At 41.5% G+C, this 23,243-nt stretch overlaps 1 protein-coding gene across 3 annotated transcripts in view; it reads left to right on the top strand.

Annotated features, from left to right (window-relative positions):
* Positions 1–23,243, top strand: part of spag16 (sperm associated antigen 16) — a 1,014,658-nt gene that overhangs the window by 468,695 nt on the left and 522,720 nt on the right. For all 3 annotated transcript variants that reach the window (XM_072578621.1, XM_072578623.1, XM_072578620.1), the window contains exon 11: positions 17,018–17,161. In XM_072578621.1, the coding sequence (XP_072434722.1) occupies positions 17,018–17,161 (144 nt within the window). The remainder of the gene's footprint in view (positions 1–17,017; positions 17,162–23,243) is intronic.

Below are 23,243 nucleotides of genomic sequence, written 5' to 3'. Positions count from 1 at the left end.
GAGGAAAAGAAAATGTAGGCAGTTTGTGGCAAGATTCAGTAACAACAGGGTTGTCATAGTGATTGACTGTAACTTGCCTAACATTGATTGGGAATCCCTTAGACCAAGAGGGGCAGAATTTGTTTACTGCATCCAAGAGTGTTTCCTGAAACAATATGTGGATAGTCCAACTACAGGAGGGGCCAGACTGGACCTTGTATTGGCTAATGAGCCAGGCCAGGTGACTGACTTTTCAGTGGAGAACATTGAAACAGTAATCATAACTTCTCAAGTTTTAAAATACCTATGGATAAGAATAAGACAGGACCTTGCGGGAAGGTACTAAATTGGGGGAGGACAAATTATATCAACATTAAGCAGGAGCTATGGAGTGTTAATTGGGAGGAGCTGTTATCGGGCAAGTATGGATGTTGTTTAACGACCAACTACTCAGAATTCAGGACAAGCATGTTCCAACAAGGAGGAAGGATAAGAATGGTGAGGTAAGAGATGCTTGGACAATGAGGAAGGTTATGCATTTAATCAAAAGAAATAACAGAATCAATATAAGGTTTAGGAGGCTAATATTGGACAGGACTCATGAGGAATACAAAAAATAACAGGAAAGAACTCAGGCAGAGAATTAGGAGAGCAAGAAGAGGCCATGAAATGACCTTGGCCAGCAGTGTTAAACAGAATTCCAAGGCATTCAGTGCATACATTAAAAACAAAAGGATATCTAAGGAGTTGGTAGGACCACTCAAGGGTAAGGGAGGGAGCTTGTGCTTGGAGGCAGAGGATATGAGTGAGATCTTAAATGAGTACTTTGCATCAGTATTCACCCAGGTGAAGGATAAGGAGGATAGTGAGATTAGTGTGGAATAGCATTTCTATCCTGAAACAATAGCGGCCAGTCCTGTCCATCCTTGAGCCACGTTTCTAGAATGTCATAGCAATTACAGAAACGTGGCTTCAGGATGGACAGGACTGGCAGCTTAATGTTCCAGGATGCAAATGCTATAGGAATGATAGAAAGGGGGGCAAAAGAGGAGGGGGAGTGGCATATTTTTGTAAGAGATAGCATTACTGCTGTACTTAAAGAGGATATTTCTGGGAATACGTCTAAGGAAGTTATTTGGGTGGAACTGAAAAATAAGAAAAGGATGATCACCTTATTGGAATTGTATTATAAACCCCCTAATAGTCAGCGGGAAATTGAGAAACAAATTTGTAAGGAGATTTCAGTTATCTGCAAGAATAATAGGGTCGTTATGGTAGAGTTTTAACTTTCCAAATATAGACTGGGACTGCCATAGTGTTAAGGGTTTGGATGGAGAGGAATTTGTTAAGTGTGAACAAGAAAATTTTCTGATTCAGTATGTGAATGTGCCTACTAGAGAAGGTGCAAAACATGACCTTCTCTTGGGAAATAAGGCAAGACAGGTGTCTGAGGTGTCAGTGGGGTAGCACTTTGGGTCCAGCGACCATAATTCTATTAGTTATAAAATAGTGATTGAAATGGATAGACTGGATCTAAAAGCTGAAGTTCTAAATTGGAGGAAGGCTAACTTTGACAGTATTGGGCAGGAACTTTCAAAAGCTGATTGGGGACAAATGTTCGCAGGTAAAGGGACGGCTGGAAAATGGGAAGCCTTCAAAAATGAGATAACGAGAGTCCAGAGACAGTACATTTATTTAGGGTGAAAGGAAAGGCCGGCAGATGTAGGAAAAGCTGGATGACTAGAGAAATTGAGGTTTTGGTTAAGAAAAAGAAGGAAGCATATGTCAGGTATGGACAGGAGTGTTTGAATGAATGCTTAGAAGGGTAAAAAGGCATTAGGAGAACACTTAAGAGGGAAATCATTAGGACAAAAAGAAGACATGAGATCACTTTGGCTAATAGGGTTAAGGAAAATCTAAAGGGATTTTATTAATACATTAAGGACAAAAGAGTAACAAGGGAAAGAATAGGACCCATCAAAAATCAGCAAGGCAGCATAAGTGTGGAGCCATAGGAGATGGGGGAGATACTAAATGAGTATTTTGCATCAGTGTTTACCATGGAGAAGGACATGGAAGATATAGAATATGCGGAAATTGATGGTGACATCTTGAAAAATGTCCATGTTACAGAGGAGGAAATGCTGGATGTTTTGAAATGCAAAGAAGCAGATAAATCCCTAGGACCTGATCAGGTGTACCCTAGAACTCTGTAGGAAGCTAGGGAAGTGATTCCTGGACCCCTTGTGGAGATATTTGTAACTTCGAGAGTCATAGGTGAGGTGCCGGGAGACTAACGTGGTAGGTTAACGTGGTGCCACTATTTAGGAAAGGTGGTAAGGAAAAGCCAGGGAACAATAGACCAGTGGGCGTGATGTCGGTGGTGGGGAAGTTGTTGTAGGGAATCCTGAGGGACAGGATTTACATGTATTTGAAAAGGCAAGGACTGATTAGGGATAGTCAGCATGGCTTTGTGTTTGGGAAATCATGTCTCACAAACATGATTGAGTTCTTTGAAGAAGTAACAAAGAGGATTGATGAGGCAGAGCGGTAGACATGATCTATATGGACTTCAGTAAGGTGTTCAACAAGGTTAATCATGGGAAACTAGTTAGCAAGGTTAGATCTCATGGAATACAGGGAGAACTAGCCCATTTGAATACAGAACTGGCTCAAAGGTCGAAGACAGAGGGTGGTGGTGGATGGTTGCTTTTCAGACTGGAGGCCTGTGACCAGTGGAGTGCCACAAGGATCGGTGCTGGGTCCACTGCTTTTCATCATTTTATATAAATGATTTGGGTGTAAACATAGGAGGTATATTTAGTAAGTTTGCTTATGACACCAAAATCGGAGGTGTGTTGAACAGCGAAGAAGGTTACCTCAGAGTACAATGGGATCTTGATCAGATGGGCCAATGGTCTGAGGAGTGGCAGATGGAGTTTAATTTCGATCAATACGAAGTGCTGCACTTTGGAAAGGCAAATCAAAGCAGGACTTATATACTTAATGGTAAGATCCTGGGGAATGTTGCTGAACAAAGAGACCTTGGAGTGCAAGTTCATAGCTTCTTGAAAGTAGAGTCGCAGGTAGATAGGATAGTGAAGAAGTCGTTTGGTATGCTTTCCTTTATTTAGTCAATGCATTGAGTATAGGAGTTGGGAGATCATGTTGCAGCTGTACAGGACATTGGTTAGGCCACTTTTGGAATATTGCCTGCAATTGTAGACTCTCCTTCCCATCGGAAGGATGTTGTGAAACTTGAAAGGGTTCAAAAAACATTTACAAGGATGTTGCCAGGGTTGGAGGATTTGAGCTATAGGGAGAGGCTGAATGGGTTTGGGATTGTTTTTCCTGCAGCATTGGATACTAAGGGGTGACCTTATAGAGGTTTATAAAATCTTGAAGGGGAAGGATAGGATAGAAAGACAAGGTCTTTTCCCTGGGATTGGGGTGTCCAGAATTAGAAGGCATAGGTTTAGGGTGAGAGGGGAAAGATATAAAAGAGACCTATGGGGCGACTTGTTCACACAGAGGGTGGTGCATGTATGGGATGAGACTGCCAGAGGAAGTGGAGGAGGCTGGTGCAAGTACAGCATTTAATAGGCATCTGGATGGGTATATGAATAGGAAGGGTTTAGAGGGATATGGGCCAAGTGCTGTCCAATGGGACTAGTTTAGGTTAGGATATCTGGTCAGCATGGACAAGTTGGACCAAAGGGTCTGTTTCCGTGCTGTACATCTCTATAACTCTATGACACTAATATGCTCGGGCATTTTGAGATCAAGAAAGATGTCGTGTTGTGTCTCTTGAAGAGCAGCATGGTGGATAAGTCCTGAGGGCCCAATGGTCACCACCCCAAATTATTGAGAGAAGCAAGAGAGGAGATTGCTGGAATCTTGACCATTATCTTTGTATCCTTTCTATCCACTAGTGAGGTCCCAGCGGACTGGCAAGTAGCTAATTTGTTCCTTTGTTCAAGTAGGGAAATAGGGATGATCCAGGAAGCTGTAGACCAATGAGACTCATCGGGAAGCTTTTGGAGAGAATTCTTAGGGATAGGATTTATGCACATTTAGAAAAACATGGCCTAGTTAGGGACAGTCAGTATGGCTTTGTGTGGGGCAGGCCATATCTTAATAGCTTGATTGAATTTTTTGAGGTGGTGACAAGGGTTATCCATGAGGGTAGAGTAGTGAATATTGCCTACATGGATTTTCAGAAGGCATTCAGGAAGGTCCCTCATGTTCGGCTCATCCAGAAGGTTAAGATGTATGGGATTCAAGGCGATTTGGCCACTTGACTTCAGAATTAGCTTGCCCATAGGAGGCGGAGGGTGTATTTCTGGCTGGAGGTCCATGATTAGTGGTCTTCTCCAGGAATTGTATGAGAGCCTCTGCGGTTTCTGATATATATAAATGACTTGGATGAAAATGTAAATGAGTGGGTTACTAAGTTTGCAGACGATACAAAGATCGTTGGAGTTGTGGATAGTGTCAAAGATTGTCAAACGATACAGCGGGATATCGATCAGTTGCAGATATGGACACATGCAAGAGTCAGGATGTCATGTTGCAGCTTTATGAGACTTTATTTAGGCCACATTACAGTATTGCATTCAATTCTGTTTGTCACATTATATGAATGACATGGAGCCTTTGAAGATAATGCAGAAGAGGTTTACCAAGATTAGAAGGTATGAGTGAAAAGGAGAGCATAGAAAATTTGAGTTGTTTTCTCTGGAGTGGCGGAGGCTAAGGGGGAGACTTAATAGAGGTCTATAAAATTATGTGATGCATGGTTAAGATTGTCAGTTAGAATCTTTTTCCCAGAATTGAAATGTTTAAAACTAGAGTTTGCACGTAAGGTGAGAGGGGGAAATTTCAAAGGAAATGTAAGGGACAAGTGTTTTACGCAGAAAGTGGTAGGAGTCCAGAACATGTTGCCAGAGGTGGTGGTGCTGGTGGAGGCAAATACAATAGGGATGTTTCAGGGACTTTTAGATAGCACATGAATGTGCAAGGACTAGAGGGATATTGAACAAGGGCAGACAGAAGAGATGAGTTTAATTTGGCATCATGTTGACATAAAATCGTGGGCCGAAAGACCCATTCCTGTGTTATACTGTTCTATATTCTATGTACTTTCATGTTCAGTTCCTCATATAATAAAGGCTAGTAACCCATTAGCCTTCCTGATTACGTGCTGTTTCTGCATGCTAACCATTTGTGATCTATACACTGGAGTACCTGAATCTCACTGCACCTTGGAATTCTACAGTGATTCTCCATTTAAGTAATAGTCTGCTTTAAATTCTTCATGCCAAATTGAACAGCTTCACGTTTTTGAACATAATACTCCATATATCGGGCTTTTGTCACTCATTGCACCCATCTATGTCAATATCTGTATCCTTGCTACGTCTTCACAGCACTCTTTCCTGCATATGTTTGCATCATTTGATTGTGTCACCTACAAATTTAGCTCCTTATGTCATTGATGTAAATTATAAAAACTTGAGAACCCTGTGGAATCTCAATCTAAAAATGATCCACTTATATGTAAACTGTTTTCTGCCATTCAGTCAATTATCCATCCATGCTACCCCCTTACAATGAGCTCCTACTTCACCCATACATAACCTTTTATGTGGAACCTTGTAAAAACCTTCTGGAAATCTAAGTACAATACATCAATTGGCTCCCTTTATTCACAGCGCATGTTATTCCTTCAAGGAATTCCAATAAACTGGTTAAGCATCATTTCCCTTTCACAAAACCTTACTGACTGTTACCAATTTTGAATTAGTTTGATTTTTTCCAAGTGCTCAGTAATGTTGAACTTCTAACTTATTTCTTTATTTTTCTGTTTTTTACCTAAGATTTTGTACCTAGGTACCCTGTATCTTAGATGATGCCATTATTGGTTATGTTGTGAAGTCATGAATCCCTGTATGTGAGTACAAGTGACAATAAAACCTAATTCTAATTCTAAAAAGTAATTGATTCCAATTCTATCCCACAACTGATGCCATAGAATCATACAACATGGAAACAGTCCCTTTTGTCGAACATGTCCATGCCCACCAATTTCTCAAACCAAACACGTCCCACTTGCCTGTGTTTGGCCCATATCCCTGTTAGAAACAAATATAATAAAATTTAGACGAGACCACCAAAACTGGAAACAAGACAATTTATTCTACGATCTTGCAAGAAAGGGCATCAAATGCAGAAGCAAATGAGCAATGAACATTCAAACTAGTACACAGTTATACTTTTGAGCTGCGGGAGGTCACCTCTCCTGACTCTTACATTACCCAATCTTTCTTATTGTATTCTACCACTATCCAGCTGCGCTCCGCCCTTATTGCCCCCTTTTCTCCAAGTTGGCAATCTTTCCCTCTGTAAGTGCTGACATAAGGCTAAACTTGTCTCTTGATGTTCTTTTACTTTGCTTGTAACATCTTCCATTGTTCATAGGTACATTCCATTCTTGAACATACGTTTTAACAATGTATCTTTTCATGCTTGGTTTATGCGTTTCAGCTGTCTCAGCTATTTTGCTGAGAATATTATTTAAAAGAATTATTTGCTTAATAATTCTGCACTAAAGTTAGTATTTAATTATCCACAATTATTCATTAAAGATAAAGATACATTTCCCTAATGCTTGCCTAGCTGATATTTTTCCCTGTACCCCTTTTCTGCACATACACACTCTTGCTTTTCTCTATCTGCAAAAACAACACACTTCCCCATTTCTTACACCTCTAAACCTTTCCTATTCATATATCAGTCCAAATTACATTTAAATGTTGTAATTGTACCTGCCTCTACCATTTTATCTGGCAGTTTGTTCTATACATGCACCACCCTCTGTGTGAAAAAGTTGCCACTCAGGTCCTTTTTAAAGCTTTCCCCTACCATCTTAAACCTTCGCCCTGTAGTTTTAGATCCCTATCCTGGGAAAAAGACCTTGGCTATTCACCTGATGTATGCCTCTCATGATTTTATAAACCTCTATAAAGTTACCCCTCAGTGTCCGACGCTCCAGGGAAAATGTTATATCCTATCTAGCATCACCTTATAACTCAACCCTCCAGTCTGGATAACACACTTGTAAATCTTTTCTGCCCCCTTTCCACTTTGATAATGTATTTTCTATAGCAAGGTGAACACAACTGTACACAGTACTTCAAAAATGGCCTCAAGCCAATTCGTTCTGATGAGCTTAGTCATTTTGGTCATTAACTGCCATTCTTTATATTCCAACCAGTCATTTGACTTGTCACTCACCTTTGTGCAATTAAAGACTTTTTCTTTGAGCTTGATTCTCATTATTATGAACCAGGCCAGACACCCTCAAAACACTTCAAGAAAGTAGCCCAGACCCTAACTTTGCTAGTTGTTTTAAGCAGGTGTACAGTGAATAGTCCAGGACCATGCAGCTGGTCAAACCACTTAGTTTTAATCAAAACAGAATTTATTTACAAGATTACTTGTAACACTAACAAAAGAGATCAGAATACCGAATAACAACCTGTCCGAAAACCCAACAGATTATGTCAACTTAATGATGCTGTTCCAAATACTTGCAACAATCTCCATAAACATCGCTTGACACAAAAGGTAAAGTCAAACACGGTCGTACAGGAGAGATGTCTGCAAGGGAATACCAACATGGTACTCTGCTTCTTTCAATCCAGCAGTTTCAAAAAAACTACAGTGCTAAAACCAAACCAAACAAGATAAAAGCTGAGCTGCAAGAATTGGCCACTCCCCTTTCATTGTACAAGTTTTTTTAACTTAAAAGCCTTTTGCCTGAGGGAGTATCTGTTAGCTGTAATCAAATTGGCCCTGAAACACTTCAACTTTGACTTTTCGGAGTCTATCTCTTTTACAACCTCTCTGAAATAAAAACCAAGAACAACATAACCTTTTTAAAGGAGCAGAATCATCACATCATTAACTTCTTTAGTTGATCTGAGATGGCAGTCCACCCTTTGGAATTTTTCTTGAAGTTGGAATGTACTTATTCTGAGTATTCTGGAACCTCCGTTTAAATATCAAGCCAAGTATTTCAGTGTGCTTCAGCTAGCTGAACTGTCATGCCCACAAAGTTGCTCTTTTTCAAGTTTAAACTACTAATCTTAGTCTCATTTTCAAACAACACATAAAATTCAGCAGCATTGTCATCACTGCTACCTTCACTTGATACGCACAACCCAATAGGTTGGAATCAGATTCTATTATGACTTAGAAATGGCAATTGGACAAGTATTATTGCACCATATCAATCCATAATATTCATCCAATTATAACCAGTGTTTCCATTACATTTCCGTCAAATTGTATGACTTAAATTGCTTATTTATGCAACAGAATTACTTTCCCTTAAATTGTGTACTTCAATTTTAAGATATGTCCATGTTTCATTTACCTATTGCAACAAACAATGATTAGTCTCCATTCCTGATAGCTTCCTTGACTTGTGCAGTCAACAGAGTCTTTATGTAATTGACTATTATCCTGAATAGCAAAGGAGGTAAAATGTAACCTCATGTAGAATACATAGTGATATTGTTTGGGAATAAATGATCAGGGCATAAACTGTCCCAGTTATTTTGTGTTCTACTCACACAAATAATGATGTCACTCATGTGAAAGAAAACTTCAAATTAGGTTGATGATATCCACAAATCTATGATTCACGCAAATTGTTTATCATTGTACGTGATGCTCTGCATAGAAATTTCTATTTATCAGTGTGGAATGTGTCTCAATGAACCTGCAATAACCTTACAAAACATTAATATGAATGTTATTGGATATTAATGGCACTGCCAATTGCAAGCAACATTAACACTGGCTGAGAATGAAGTACTGTATATTATGAAGAGTTATTGATAACATAAGTAAGTTCAAGGTCAGAACCCAAATCTTTTAGGTCAGGTGGAAGTAATGAACAGTTCAGATTTAATTCTCATGGTGTCTTATAAGGTTAGTTAATGGACAAATGGTTGCAGTGAGTTATATTATTCACTGCATGTATATTTATAAAATGAGTAGTCTTCGAGTTATCTATTGTGTAACAACAGAAAATGCAACAATTGAATATTAGGAGAAAGTGAGGACTGCAGATGCTGGAGATCAGAGTTGGTGTTGGAAAAACACAGCCGATCAGGCAGCATCCAAGGAGCAGGAGAGTCGCCGTTTTGAGCATAAGCTGTTCACCAGGAATGGGCGGCCCCAAGGGGGCTGAAGAGATACATGGCGGGGGGCGGAGGTTGAAAGGTAATAGGTAGATGAAGGTGGGGGGTGATGGGGATAGGTCAGAGAAGAGACTGAAGCAGATAGGTGGGAAAGGAAATGGATGGGTAGGTCAGTTCAAGAAGGCGGTGAGGAGTAAGAGGTTTGGATCTGGGATAAGGTGGGGGCAGGGAAAATGAAGAAACTGGTGAAATCAGCATTGATCCCATGTGGTTGAAGGGTCCTAAGGCGGTAGAAGAGGCTTTCTTCCTCCAGGCTTTGGGTGGCTAGAGTTTGGGGGTGGAGGAGGCCAAGGACTTGCATGCCCTTGGCGGAGTGGGAGGGGGAGTTGAAGTGTTCGGCCTCAGGGCGGTGGGGTTGCTTGGTCATGTGTCCAAGTGATGTTCTCTGAAACGTTCCGCAAGTTGGTATCCTGTCTCCCTAATATAGAGGAGATCACATCGTGGACAACAGACACAGTAGATGACATGTGTGGAAGTACTGGTAAATCTCTGTTGGATGTGGAATGATCCTTTGGAGCCTTGGATGGAATGAGGAGGGAGGGGTGGGCACAGGTTTTGTACTTCTTGCGGTGGCAAGGCAAGGTGCCAGGAGTGGAGGGTGGGTTGGTGGGGGGCATGGATTTAACAAGGGAGTCACAGAGGGATGGGGAGGAAAATATATTCCTGTTGATGGGGTCTGTTTGTAGGTGGCAGAAAAGGTGGAGAATGATGTGTTGTATCAGGTGGTTGGTGGGGTGGAAGGTGAGAACCAGGAGGGTTCTGTCCTTGTTGGAATTGGACCCCACATCTCCAATTGCAACAAGGACAGAACTCAGTATTTGGCATTGAAGCCAAGGCTTAAATTCTTTGTCCATTCCTAATTGCTCTAATACTTCAGGTTCTATATCATAATATCAATACACCTTCAACTGTAGCCTTCTGCATTGTATAAAAGCAGTGGGTGCAAAGCATAAAGCTGAAATAATGAGAAAGTTTTTATCGAAAGAACATAACTTTTATTTTAGGGTATCTTTTAGTGAATTGAGGGCAGTACCATTCTTGGAATTTAGTGGCAAGGATTAGTGTTGGGACCTCAACTATTTACAATCAATATTAATAACTTGAACAAAGGAACTGAGAATATTGCAACCAAGTTTTCTGAAAATATAAAGAAAAGGTAGAAAATAAATTATAGAGGAGGACAGAAAAAGATTGGAAAAGGCTACAGTCATGTTCATCGAGAGGGCAATAATTTGGCAAATGAAATACAATGTGAGAAAATAATAGATTGTCAACTTCGGTTCAAGTTTATAAAAGTAAAATATTTTTTAAACAGAGAGAGAGTAGAGACTGTTGCAGTGCAGAGGGATCTGAGTGTTTTTGTACAAGAATCACAACACATTAGCATGCAATTACAGCAAGTAATTCAGAAAGCAAATTAATTGTTAGCCTTTATTATCTTATCAGTCTTTTGAGGAAGTTGTGCCCTATATCATAGGAGTTTGGAAAAATGAGAAGCATTCTTACTGATGCAGTTAGGATTCTTAGTGGACTTGTCATGACATGGGCATCAAGTATGAGCATTGCTCACAAGGCTAGCATCTGTTATCCACTGCCCCTGAACTGAGGCCAAGTTAGAAGGAAGTTAGGAGTCAACCACATTGTGTGTTAGGAGTAACAATGGCAGATTTCCTTCCCTTGAGAACATTGTTTTTTATACCAATCAATAATTGTATTATGGCCTATATTACTGAGATTTTTTTCAGGTACAAACTTGTTAATTGAATTGAAATTCCACCAACTGCTACATTTGGATTTTAACCCATGTTCCCAGAACAAAGCCTGGGTTTTGGAGTTGCTGGTTAAGGACATGGCCATTATATCACCATTTCCCCAGAACATGTTGTTACACAATACTAATATGATTTGTGTTAGGAAGCTAGATCACTTAATCAAAGCTTTGCCATCACAATCAGCATTTAAGCTTTTACCAAGCATAAGCACCCACAATTCAACAAGTCGATAGAAAACTGAAAATTGCAAGCTGATGATTTGAATATGGCTTTCAATAGTTCAGATGGTAGTTCTGATGAGAATTCTTGGTGAAAGCACTCCCAAACCACACACAATTATCTCAACATAATGATCAAAGTTTGTGAGAAGATTTTTAGCTCGGTGTTCATTGTTGTGGTTCTGTTCGCCGAGCTGGGAATTTGAGTTGCAGACGTTTCATTCCCTGTCTAGGTGACATCCTCAGTGCTGGGGAGCCTCCTGTGAAGCGCTTCTGTGATCTTTCCTCCAGCATTGTAGTGGTTTGAATCTGCCGCTTCCGGTTGTCAGTTCCAGCTGTCCGCTGCAGTGGTCGGTATATTGGGTCCAGGTTATTGATTGAATCTGTGGATGAGTGCCATGCCTCTAGGAATTCCCTGGCTGTTCTCTGTTTGGCTTGTCCTACAATAGGAGTGTTGTCCCAGTCGAATTCATGTTGCTTGTCATTATCATCGGAAGAAGGAAAGGAATGTACATGAAGGAAAAGTATATATATGTATCTTTGAAACGAAAAGGAAGAAGGTTATTTGGATGAACGTTAACCTGTAATGAAGTAAGGATAAGAAATGTTGACAGCCAGAGTCAGAGAGAAATTAGCCCTCAAATGACAATTTTTTTATTCACTTGATGAGAATGAAAGGTACAGTAAGGCCCTTTCCAGAGGAATGTTCAAGAGTTCAAAAGATTTGGGCTTTATGGAAAGTGATCAGTTGTTGAAGGGAAAAGAAAGAGACAATGTGGTCCTTAGAGGTAATTCTAACCATGATAATATAGGATGTTCCAATTGGCTGGACATCTCAAGACTATTGGTCAGTGAAGCAGAGAGAGAATTGATGGGAAGACAAGTTTTTCTGCATCTTCCAATTTGGCTGACAGTCTAATCTCAGATTATTTCTGCAGTGCAAATCCCCTCTTTCATTTATAGCACAATAATAAAATATATATTAAATTTATCCTTTCTCTTCTTTCACTGTCATGATTCTTCTTAATATTTCTGCAAATCAGATTATGGCAATGTTTTGCTCTGTCATTCTTTTTTGCATAGGATATCCGTGATTTACAGAAGTTTGTACTTATGAATGCGATCCCATATAACAGTGTAATTATAAAGATCCAACATATGAACATTTCCTGTACTTATGAATAGCTATTTTATATTGTCCTGCACTGTGTTCTGACTTGTATACAAATTAACTTGCAAACATACTTCAGAACGGAATCCATTCACAACCCATGGAGTGCCTGTACATAATTCATTAATAATAGAGTAACCTGTAATATAAATTCCAGTAAAACTGCTTACAAGATGAATAACAGAATGTAATGTTACAATTCAAAATCTCAATTTATATCTCCAATTTGACATTTTAATGCAAGGGATGGAATTTTAGCTGATAATTTTTTGTAATGTCAATGTTGGTTGAGAGATAAATCTTGGCTAGAATTTCCATTTTAGAAATTGCCATTTTTGTGGGATAGTGGTATTACCGCTGGGCTATTACTCCAGAGACTCAGCTCATATTCTGAGGAGCCAGGTTCAAATCCCACCATTGCAGATGGTGGAATTTGAATTCAATAATTAAAAAAAACTGTGGAATTAAGAATTTATTGATTACTATGACATCATTGTCAATTATTGGAAAAACCAATCTGGTTCACTAATGTCCTTCAGGGAAGGAAGCTGTCATCCTCACCTTATCTGGCCTACCTGTGATTGCAGACCCACAGCAATGTAGTTGACTCTCAGTTGCCCTCTGAAATGGCATAGCAAGCCATTCAGTTGTACCAATCACTACAAAGTCTCAAAGAAATGAAACCGGATGGATCACCTGACATTGCCCCAGGCACCATAAAAGACAACAGCAGAAACTACCCTGCAATGTCCTCCTTCCTAACATCTGGGGCTAGTACCAAAATGGAATTACTGTCTCACAGACTAGTCAATCAACAGCCTGACACAGTCATACTCATGGAATCATATCTTACAGACACACCATGACGAATGGCAGGCCATAGCGGTCAGTCCTGCAGTGGTGCAAGCAGAGGCAGCAGCACAGTGGTATTCAGTCGGGAGGGAGTTGCCCTGGAAGTCCTCAACATTGATTCCAGACCTCATGAACGCTTGTGGCTTCAGGTGAAACATGGGCAGGGAAACCTCCTGCTGATTACCACATACCATACTCCCTCAGCTGATGAATTGATATTCCTCCTTGTTGAACAACACTTCGAGGAAGCGCTGAGGATGGTGGGAAAAAAATGTAATATGGGTAGGGGGTTTCAATGTCTACCACCAAGACCAGCTCAGCAGCAGTATTACTGATCAAGCTGGTCAGGTCCTAAAGGTCATTGCTGCTAGTCTGGATCTGTGGCAGGTGGTGAGGGAGCCAATGAGGGAAAAACATACTTGACCTCACCCTTACCAATTTACCAGCTGCAAATGCATCTGTCCATGACAATATCAGTAAGAGCACCCACAACACAGTCCCTGTGGAGATGAAATCCCTCCTTCACATTGAGAATAACCCCCATTGTGTGTGTGGCACTACCACCATGCTAAATGGGACGGACCTCAAACTGATATTGCAACTCAAGACTTGACATCCATGGGCTAGCAATAGCAACAGAATTGTACTCTAGCACAATCTGTAACCTCATGACCCAGCATTTTGCCACTCAAACATTGCCAGCAAGCCAGGGGATCAACCCTGTTTCAATGGAGAGTGCAGGAGGGTATGTCAAGAGCAGCATCAGGCGTATGTGAAAATGATGTATCAACCTGGTAAAGCTACCATACAGGACTACTTAAATGCCAAAAAGCATAGGCAGCAAGTAATAGACAGAGCTAGGTGACGCCACAGCCAATGGAGCAGATCTAAGTTCTGCAGTCTTGCCACACCCAGCTGTGAATGGTGGTGGACGATTGAGGAGGAGGAGGCTCCATAAATATCCCTATCCTTAATGATGGAACAGGCCAGCATTTCAGTGAAAAGGATAAGGCTGAAGCTTTTGCAGCAATTTTTGACCAGAAGTACCACGCGGATGATCCATCTCAGCCTTCTCCAGTGGTCCCCATCATTACAGATGCTAATCTTCAGCCAATTTGATTCACTCCATGTGATATCAAGAAACAGTTGGAGACACTGGGTACTGCAAAGCCTATGCACCCTGACAACATTCCTGTAACAGTACTGAAGACTTGTGCTCCAAAACACACAGTGGCTCAGTGGTTAACATTGCTGCCTTGCAGCGCCAGGGACCTGGGTTCAATTACAGCCTCAGGCAACTGGCTGTGTGGAGTTTGCACATTCTCCCCGTGTCTGCATGGGTTTCCTCCGGGTGCTCCAGTTTCCTCCCACAGTCCAAATATGTGCAGGTTAGGTGAATTGGACATGCTAAATTGCCCATAGTGTTAGGTGCATTAGTCAGGGGTAAAATGTCAGGCAAGTGTCTGAGTGGGTTATTGTTCGGAGTGTCAGTCTGAACTTGTTGGGCCAAATGGACTGTTTCCACACTGTTGGGAATCTAAGCTTAAAAAAAAGTGCTGCTCCCCAGCCAAGCTGTTCCAAAGCAACACTGGCAGCTACCCAACAATGTGGAAAATTGGGAGGAAATAATGATGGGCTTATACGCAAAACGTTGATTCTCATGCTCCTCGGATGCTGCCTGACCAGCACTGCAATCTCTAATGTGGGAAATTGCCCAGGTGTGTCCTGTACATAAAAAGCAGGACAAATCCAATCCAGCAAATTACCGCCCCATCAGTCTATTCTCAATAGTCAGTAAATGGAAGTTATCGAAAATAGCGCCATCAAACAGCACCTGCTCAGTGATGCCCAGCTTGGGTTCCACCAGGGCCACACAACTCCTGACCTCAATACAGCCTTGGTTCAAACATAGACAAAAGAGCTGAATTCCAGAGGGAAGATGAGCATGACAACCCTTGACATCAAGGCCGCATTCGAGTATGGCATCAAGGAGCCCTGGCAAACTTGGTATCATTTGGTATAAGGGGCAAACTCTCTCTGGTTGGAACCATATCTGATACACAGAAAAATGGTCATGGTTGTTGGAGGTCAGTCATCTTCAGAACATCTCTGCAGGAGTTCCTCAGGGTCATGTCTGAGGCCCCCTCAACCATCTTCAGTTGCTTTGTCAATGACCTTCTCTCCCTCATATAATCAAAAGTGGGGATGTTCACTGATGATTGCACAATGTTCATCTCCATTCATGACTCCTGAAATACTGAAACAGTCCAGGTTCAAGTGCAACAAGATCCGGACAATATCCAAGCTTATGCTGACAAGTGGCAAGTAACATTTGCCAGGCTATGACCATCACCAATAAGAGACAATCTAACCACTGCCCCTTGACATTCAATCATGTTACCACCATTGAATTCCCAACTATCAACATCTTGGGGAGTTATCGTTCTCCAGAAACTCAACTGGACTCACCACATAAACTCAGGTTACACAAGCAGGCCAGAGACTCGGAATACTGCAGCTAGTAACTCACCTCCCAACTCCCCAGAGCCTGTCCATCATCTACAAGACACATCTCAGGAGTGTGATGGAATAATCCCTATTTATCTAGATGAGTACAGCTCTAACAACACTCAAGAAGATTGATACCGTCCAAGATAAAGCAGTTACTTGATTGGCACTACATCCACAAGCATCCACTCCCTCTATCACCAATGCTCAGTAGCAGCAGTGTGTACCATCTATAAGATGCATTGCAGAAATTCACCAAAGATCCTCAGACAGCACCATGACCACTTCCATCTAGAAGGACAAGGGCAGCAGATGCATTAGAACACTACTACCTTCAAGTTCCCCTCCAAGCCAGTCACCATACTGACTTTGAAATATATCATAGTTCTGTCATTGTCGCTGGGTCAAAATCCTGGAATTCCCTCCCAAATGGAATTGTAGGCCAACCCACAGCAGGTGGACTGCAGCACTTCAAGAAGTCAGCTCACCACCACCTTCTCAAGGGCAGGTAGGGACTGGCAATAAATGCTGACCAGCCAGCGATGCCCATATCCCACAAATGAATTTAAATGAAAAATTTCTCCTTGAATATTGTTTCATTGGATCTTTCACATCCACTTGAAATCAATGGAATGGAAAGTTGTACCTTTTTATTTAAAGACAGTTGTAAAACCTATGCTTACCACTAGAGTGATTGCATCCATATTCAGCTGCTGAAGCCTTGATGTTATCCAAGTAATAAAATCCTCTGATCAACAGAAATTTAGAACAAGATTCATTGTGCCATCTGCAATAATTTATGTAGTCTTTTCTGTAAACTAGTTGTTTTAAGATTAATTCTTCCCTCATGAGCCTTCACACCTGGATTGATGCTACTTTGATCATTATTGTGTTTGTTTATGATTAAAGCGTGTGTAATGTGTGCTCTCTACTGCTAAATAAAAAAAAGAACTAACATTCAGTGCAGATTGTGTGCTTTATTACTATAATATGATAGACAAGAAAATTATTTTAATTGTCATCTTTATTTTTTGTGGATTGACTTGGTTGTTAAAGTATGCATTAGATTTTTTCTAGAATTAGACTACAATGCAAATTAGAGATAACAAAAAATGATGAAGTTATTCTGTCGGCAGGATTTCCCATGATGCTCAAGATGATACCTTGATACGCATATATAGTGAACAATAACTTTGAAAAGCTCATAGTGTACTACTGAAAACCTATCTCCTCATCTTTTTATAGCCTAGCTCTTCACCCACGAAAACAAATCCTGGTGACTGGAAGTGATGAACGCCTCTGGAAAATGTGGTCCATTCCCAACGGTGACATTATCATGACAGGTGAAGGTCATGGTGATTGGCTTTCTGGCTGCTGCTTCCATCCCAGGTTAGTGCAAACATTGCATTCAGTGAGCACAAATCTCTGCTGAGAGCAACTTTACATATTATTGTTTGCAATAGTCTTTTCATTTCTAAGCTGAAGTGATGACACAATGCTTCATGTTTGCTTTTGCTTCTCTTCCATATAGTGTAATGCATTTATAAATGATCTTGGTAATTTTCCTTGACAGCCTTGTGATATTGACTGTAATGTTACTGATGTTACTATAGTGTGAATCTCCAAGTGTCATTTACCAGTCCTCAACCATTATTGAATGAACCTATTCATTTGGTTTTTAGGAAACATAAAATAAAGTTAGATTTTGAATTAAAGACTATACGGTTCTGATTTTCCAGCCTGAAGCTATTCTAAAAATATGCTTTACTTTGGCCCAGCCAAGAAAGCAGTCTAATTCATAATGCTAGAAAATTGCAAGTCTGAAGTGCCCGCAAGGGGTAGGGAGCATAATTTAGTGTCAGGGTATATCTCCTGTACAGAAAAAAAAATACAAATATAACCTGACCAATTTCCACTTCATCAGTCTTTTCTCGATCTTCACTAAAGTGGTGCAGTGTGTCACTAATAATGATATCAAGCTACACTGATGTTCAGTTTTGGTTTCACCAGGGCTATTCATTACAGCTTTTTTTCAAATGAGCTGAAAAACTGAGTTGAGATGAAAATGAATGTTGTTAACATCAAGGACACTCAAAATCGAGTGTAGCATCATGGACTGAAACTGTATTGCTGGAAAAGCGCAGCAGGTCAGGCAGCATCCAATGAGCAGGAGAATCGACGTTTCAGGCATGAGCCCTTCTTCAGGAATCATGCCCGAAACGTCGATTCTCCTGCTCCTTGGATGCTGCCTGACCTGCTGCGCATTTCCAGCAACACATTTTCAGCTCTGATCTCCAGCATCTGCAGTCCTCACTTTCTCCTGTAGCATCATGGAGTCCTAACAAAGCTGGAGTCAGTGGAAATCAGATGGAAAACTATCCACTGTTGCTGTTATATACAGTACAAAAAAAGATGGTTGTGGTTATTGGAAGTCATCTAGGCTCCAAGACATCCCTGCAGGAGTTTCTCAGGATAGTATCCTTAGCCCAATGAACTTCAATTGCTTCATCAATAAACTTCCCTCCATTGTAAAGTCAGAAGTGGGAAAGCTTACTTCTAATTGTTCAATGTTCTGCACCATTTGTAACTCTTCAGATACTAAAGCAATTCATGTCCAAAGGCAGCAAGACCTGGAACCCCACTATCAACCATCCTGGAACTATCATTACGTTGGACTTGCCACATAAATACTGTGACTATAAGAGCAGATCAGAGGCTAGAAATCCTACAATAAGTAACTCATCTCCTGACTTCACAAAGCATGTCCACCAAGGCACCAGTCTACCGTGTGATGGAATACTCCTTACTTGCCTAGATGCATGCAGCTCCAAAAACACTCAAGAAGCTGGACTTCAACCAAGACAAAGCAGCCCACTTGATTGGCATCACATCCATAAACATTCATTCCCTCCACCACCAATACTCAGCGGCAGTGTGTACCATTGTACAAGGTGCACTGCAGAAATTCTCTCAACCTCTATAGACACCACTTCCTACACACATTTCGAAGCAAAATCTCTCCTTAATCACATTACAAGTATACTTACAACAAATGGACTCTAGGGTACAAATTGTTAGCACAACACCTCCTTCTCAAGGGCAACTAAAGATGGGTAATAATCAAACAGTGATGTCCATGAGTGAACTTTTTAAAAAGTTGTTAATTGTAATAAACTATACCTGAAAATTTAAAAGATACATGTACCCCAGGCATGGAAAGTCTTGCAAATACTACAAATGTCAAGATCTCAGCATACAGCAGTTCATTAATAGTACCGGAGTGCACATATAATCAATCTGCTTCCATATTACAGATGTTTTACATCATAGACACTGCTGGATACCAAGTGCAGACATATCACCATGCTGTGACTTGCATTAATTGTAATCCATGAATCAATCAAATATCAGTGCCACAACAAAAATGCAGCACACTATTAAAAAAACACTTTTAGGACTGAAGATTAAAGACAAACGGAATGACTTACTTTCTTCTGAATTAGTGCGGCTAAAATCTCACCTCTGCTGCAGAGTGAAAAATGAAGAGCAAAAGGCCAAAAAACTTCTCAAGATCAATCGATATTTGAGTATATTATCTCTGAGATGAAGCTTTTAAGGGATGCATCCACTCTTGTGACAAAGATGAATAAAAAGCCAAAAGAGCAAAGAAGGAAGCAGGATGAACGACAAGCAATGTATTGTTCCTCTATGAGACAACCTGAAGCACTCATTCATAAAGTATATCAGGCTCAGCATGAGCAGTTAGAGAAACATTGGCTAGAGCCCAAAGTAATGTTAGAGAAAATGATAGATTTGCAAAAACAAGTGAAGATGCATAACACCCACAAGGAGCTGCAAACCACTGAGGAGATAGTCATTTCAGAAATAAATGCCAGCAATGACACTCCAGTGAGAGAATTTGAGCAGAAAGTAAAGGAAACCAAACAACTAATGATGCAGCAAGTGGAAGACATAAAAGCTTCCAAGAAAACAAAATAAAGGAAAAAAGTATTTAACTAACACAAATGACGAACAATATCACAGATGACTGTGGAAATGACTGGCACCTGGACAAAATTATCGCCATGAGATCTGAACATTTAGATCAGTGACCTATATGTTAGAAACTTATAAGGTAATTTATTGTTGTAAATAGTTGAATTTTTTTTGAGAAAGTGCAATGACTGCAGATTACCTATGGGTAGATTAAACTTTTAATTACAACTTGTATTCTTTACGAATAGGACATAAAGTGAAAAGTGAACTGGGGTGTGAATTCAGTTGCTGTCTGGTGAAAAAGACCCTGGAATGCCATACTTATGAAGTTTTAAGAAATCTTCAGATGCGTGGACTTAAAAGGGTGAAATGAACTACAAACCGAATTGTAATCTCCTAGGAGTTGTCTCAGACTGTAAACATGATTAACAAAAAAAACAGCAGTCTAGGTGAGAGACATAGGGGTAAAAACAATGACTGCAGATGCTGGAAACCAGATTCTGGATTAGTAGTGCTGGAAGAGCACAGCAGTTCAGGCAGCATCCAAGTAGCTTCGAAATCAACGTTTCGGGCAAAAGCCCTTCATCAGGAATAAAGGCAGTGAGCCTGAAGCGTGGAGAGATAAGCTAGAGGAGGGTGGGGGTGGGGAGAAAGTAGCATAGAGTACAATGGGTGAGTGGGGGAGGGGATGAAGGTGATAGGTCAGAGAGGAGAAGGTGGAGTGGATAGGTGGAAAAGGAGATAGGCAGGTAGGACAAGTCCGGACAAGTCATGGGGACAGTGCTGAGCTGGAAGTTTAGAACTAGGGTGTGGTGGGGGAAGGGGAAATAAGGAGCTGTTGAAATCCATATTGATGCCCTCGAGACATGATTTGTGTTTCCCCTTTCAGGAACACTTAAGATTAGGGTTTAAAAACCAGTGTGTTCTGTTCTTTTTTTTTGAAAAAAAAGTATATCAGTGGGCAGAGATGCTAATTTGCCTGGTTTAAGTAACAGCATTCTGTCAATGTCACAGTCAAAGAATCACCCACTTGTCATTCCTGCCTTGCAAGTAAAGGATTTTTTCACTCTGGTTGCTAGAAACCATCTGGTTAGCAAGAAAATCGAAAAGAAGCAGGACAAGAGAAGGATTCCCTTGATCTGAATGCTGTCAGCCAAAAATAACCATGAGAAAGAATTTCAACAAACCTGCTGAACTACGTGTCCCAAAATTGAGTGTTTAACTATAAATATTCCACTGTCATCTATTCACACATGACCATAGAGAGTGATCCATTTTTTTTTAGCTTTTACCTTTTATGAAATCTCATTTCTAATCTATGTCTAAGTGTGTTGTATTACTATTTCTTTTCATGTTTCAGTAACTAATAAACTCACTCCATAGTTAGGGGGACAGATACAGGACTCTGGTAACGAGAGACACTCATGGTTGGTGTTTGCCTCCCGGGTGCCAGGGTTCATAATGTCTTGGATCGTGATTTCAGGATCCTTGAGGGGGAAGGGAAGCAGCCCCAAGACATGGTCCACATTAGCACGAATGATATAGGTAGGAAAAGGGATGGAGATTTAAGACAGAAATTCAGGGAGCTAGGGTGGAAGCTTAGGGGTAAAACAAACAGAGTTGTTATCTCTGGTTTCTTGCCCGTGCCATGTGCTAGTGAGGCAAGGAATATGAAGAGATAAGAATGGAACACGTGGCTACAGGGATGGTGCAGGAGGGAGGGTTTCAGATACCTGGATAATTGGAGTTCATCCTAGGCTAGGTAGGACCTGTACAAACAGGATGATCTACACCCGAACCAGAGGGGTACCAATATCTCGGTGGGAAATTTGCTAATACTCCTCAGGAAAGTTTAAACTAATTCAGCAATAAGATGGGAACCTAAATTGTAGTTCCAGTATACAGGAGGTTGAGAGCAGTGTGGTCAGAAATGACGTTTTAAGGTCACAAGCATTCACCAGCAAGCAGGAGGGTGGTTTGAAGTGTGTCTACTTCAATGCCAGGAGCATCCAGAATAAGGAGGGTGAACGTGCAGCATAGGTTAGTACCTGGGACTTCGATGTTGAGTCTAGATTAGAGTGGTGCTGGAAAAGCACAGCAGTTCAGGCAGCATCCGAGGAGCAGTAAAATCGACATTTCGGGCAAAAGCCCTTCATCAGGAATACAGGCAGAGACCCTGAAGGGTGGAGAGATAAGCGAGAGGAGGGTGGGGGTGGGGAGAAAGTAGCATAGAGTACAATAGGTGAGTAGGGGAGGGGAAGAAGGTGATAGGTCAGGGGGTAGGAGGGGTGGAGTGGATAGGTGGAAAGGAAGATAGGCAGGTAGGACAAGTCATAGGGACAGTGCTGAGCTGGAAGTTTGGAACTGGAGTGAGGTGGGGGAAGGGGAAATGAGGAAATTTTTGAAGTCCACATTGATGCCCTGGGGTTGAAGTGTTCCGAGGCAGAAGATGAGGCGTTCTTCCTCCAGGCGTCTGGTGGTGAGGGAGCAGCGGTGAAGGAGGCCCAGGACCTCCATGTCCTCAGCAGAGTTGGAGAGGGAGTTGAAATGTTTGGCCACAGGACGGTGTGGTTGATTGGTGCGGGTGTCCCAGAGATGTTCCCTAAAGTGCTCTGCTTGGAGGCGTCCATTCTACCCAATGTAGAGGAGACCGCATCGGGAGCAACAGATACAATAAATGATATTGGTGGATGTGCAGGTAAAACTTTGATGGAAGTGGAAGGCTCCTTTAGCACCTTGGATAGAGGTGAGGGAGGAGTGTGGGCGCAGGTTTTACAGTTCCTGCGGTGGCAGGGGAAAGTGCCAGGATGGGAGGATGGGTTGTAAGGGGGGCGTGGACCTGACCAGGTAGTCACAGAGGGAACGGTCTTTGCGGAAGGCGGAAAGGGGTGGGGAAGGAAATATATCTGTGGTGGTGGGGTCTGTTTGGAGGTGGTGGAAATGTCGGCGGATGATTTGGTTTATGTGAAGGTTGGTAGGGTGGAAGGTGAGCACCAGGGGCATTCTGTCCTTGTTACGGTTAGAGGGGTGAGGTCTGAGGACGGAGGTGCGGGATGTGGACGAGATGCGTTGGAGGGCATCTTTAACCACGTGGGAAGGGAAATTGCGGTCTCTAAAGAAGGAGGCCATCTGGTGTGTTCTGTGGTGGAACTGGTCCTCCTGGGTGCAGATACGGCGGAGGTGGAGGAATTCGGAATATGGGATGGCATTTTTGCAGGAGGTAGGGTGGGAAGAGGTGTAATTCAGGTAGCTGTGGGAGTCGGTGGGTTTGTAAAAAATATTGGTGTCAAGTCGGTCGTCATTAATGGAGATGGAGAGGTCCAGGAAGAGGAGGGAGGTGTCAGAGATGGTCCAGGTAAATTTAAGGTCAGGGTGGAATGTGTTGGTGAAATTGATGAATTGCTCAATCTCCTTGCGGGAGCATGAGGTGGCGCCAATGCAGTCATCAATGTAGCGGAGGAAGAGGTGGGGAGTG

Source organism: Chiloscyllium punctatum, chromosome 10 (assembly GCF_047496795.1).
Source record: "Chiloscyllium punctatum isolate Juve2018m chromosome 10, sChiPun1.3, whole genome shotgun sequence".
In the NCBI taxonomy this organism is placed as follows: domain Eukaryota; kingdom Metazoa; phylum Chordata; class Chondrichthyes; order Orectolobiformes; family Hemiscylliidae; genus Chiloscyllium; species Chiloscyllium punctatum.
This window is presented reverse-complemented; position numbering and strand designations above follow the sequence as displayed.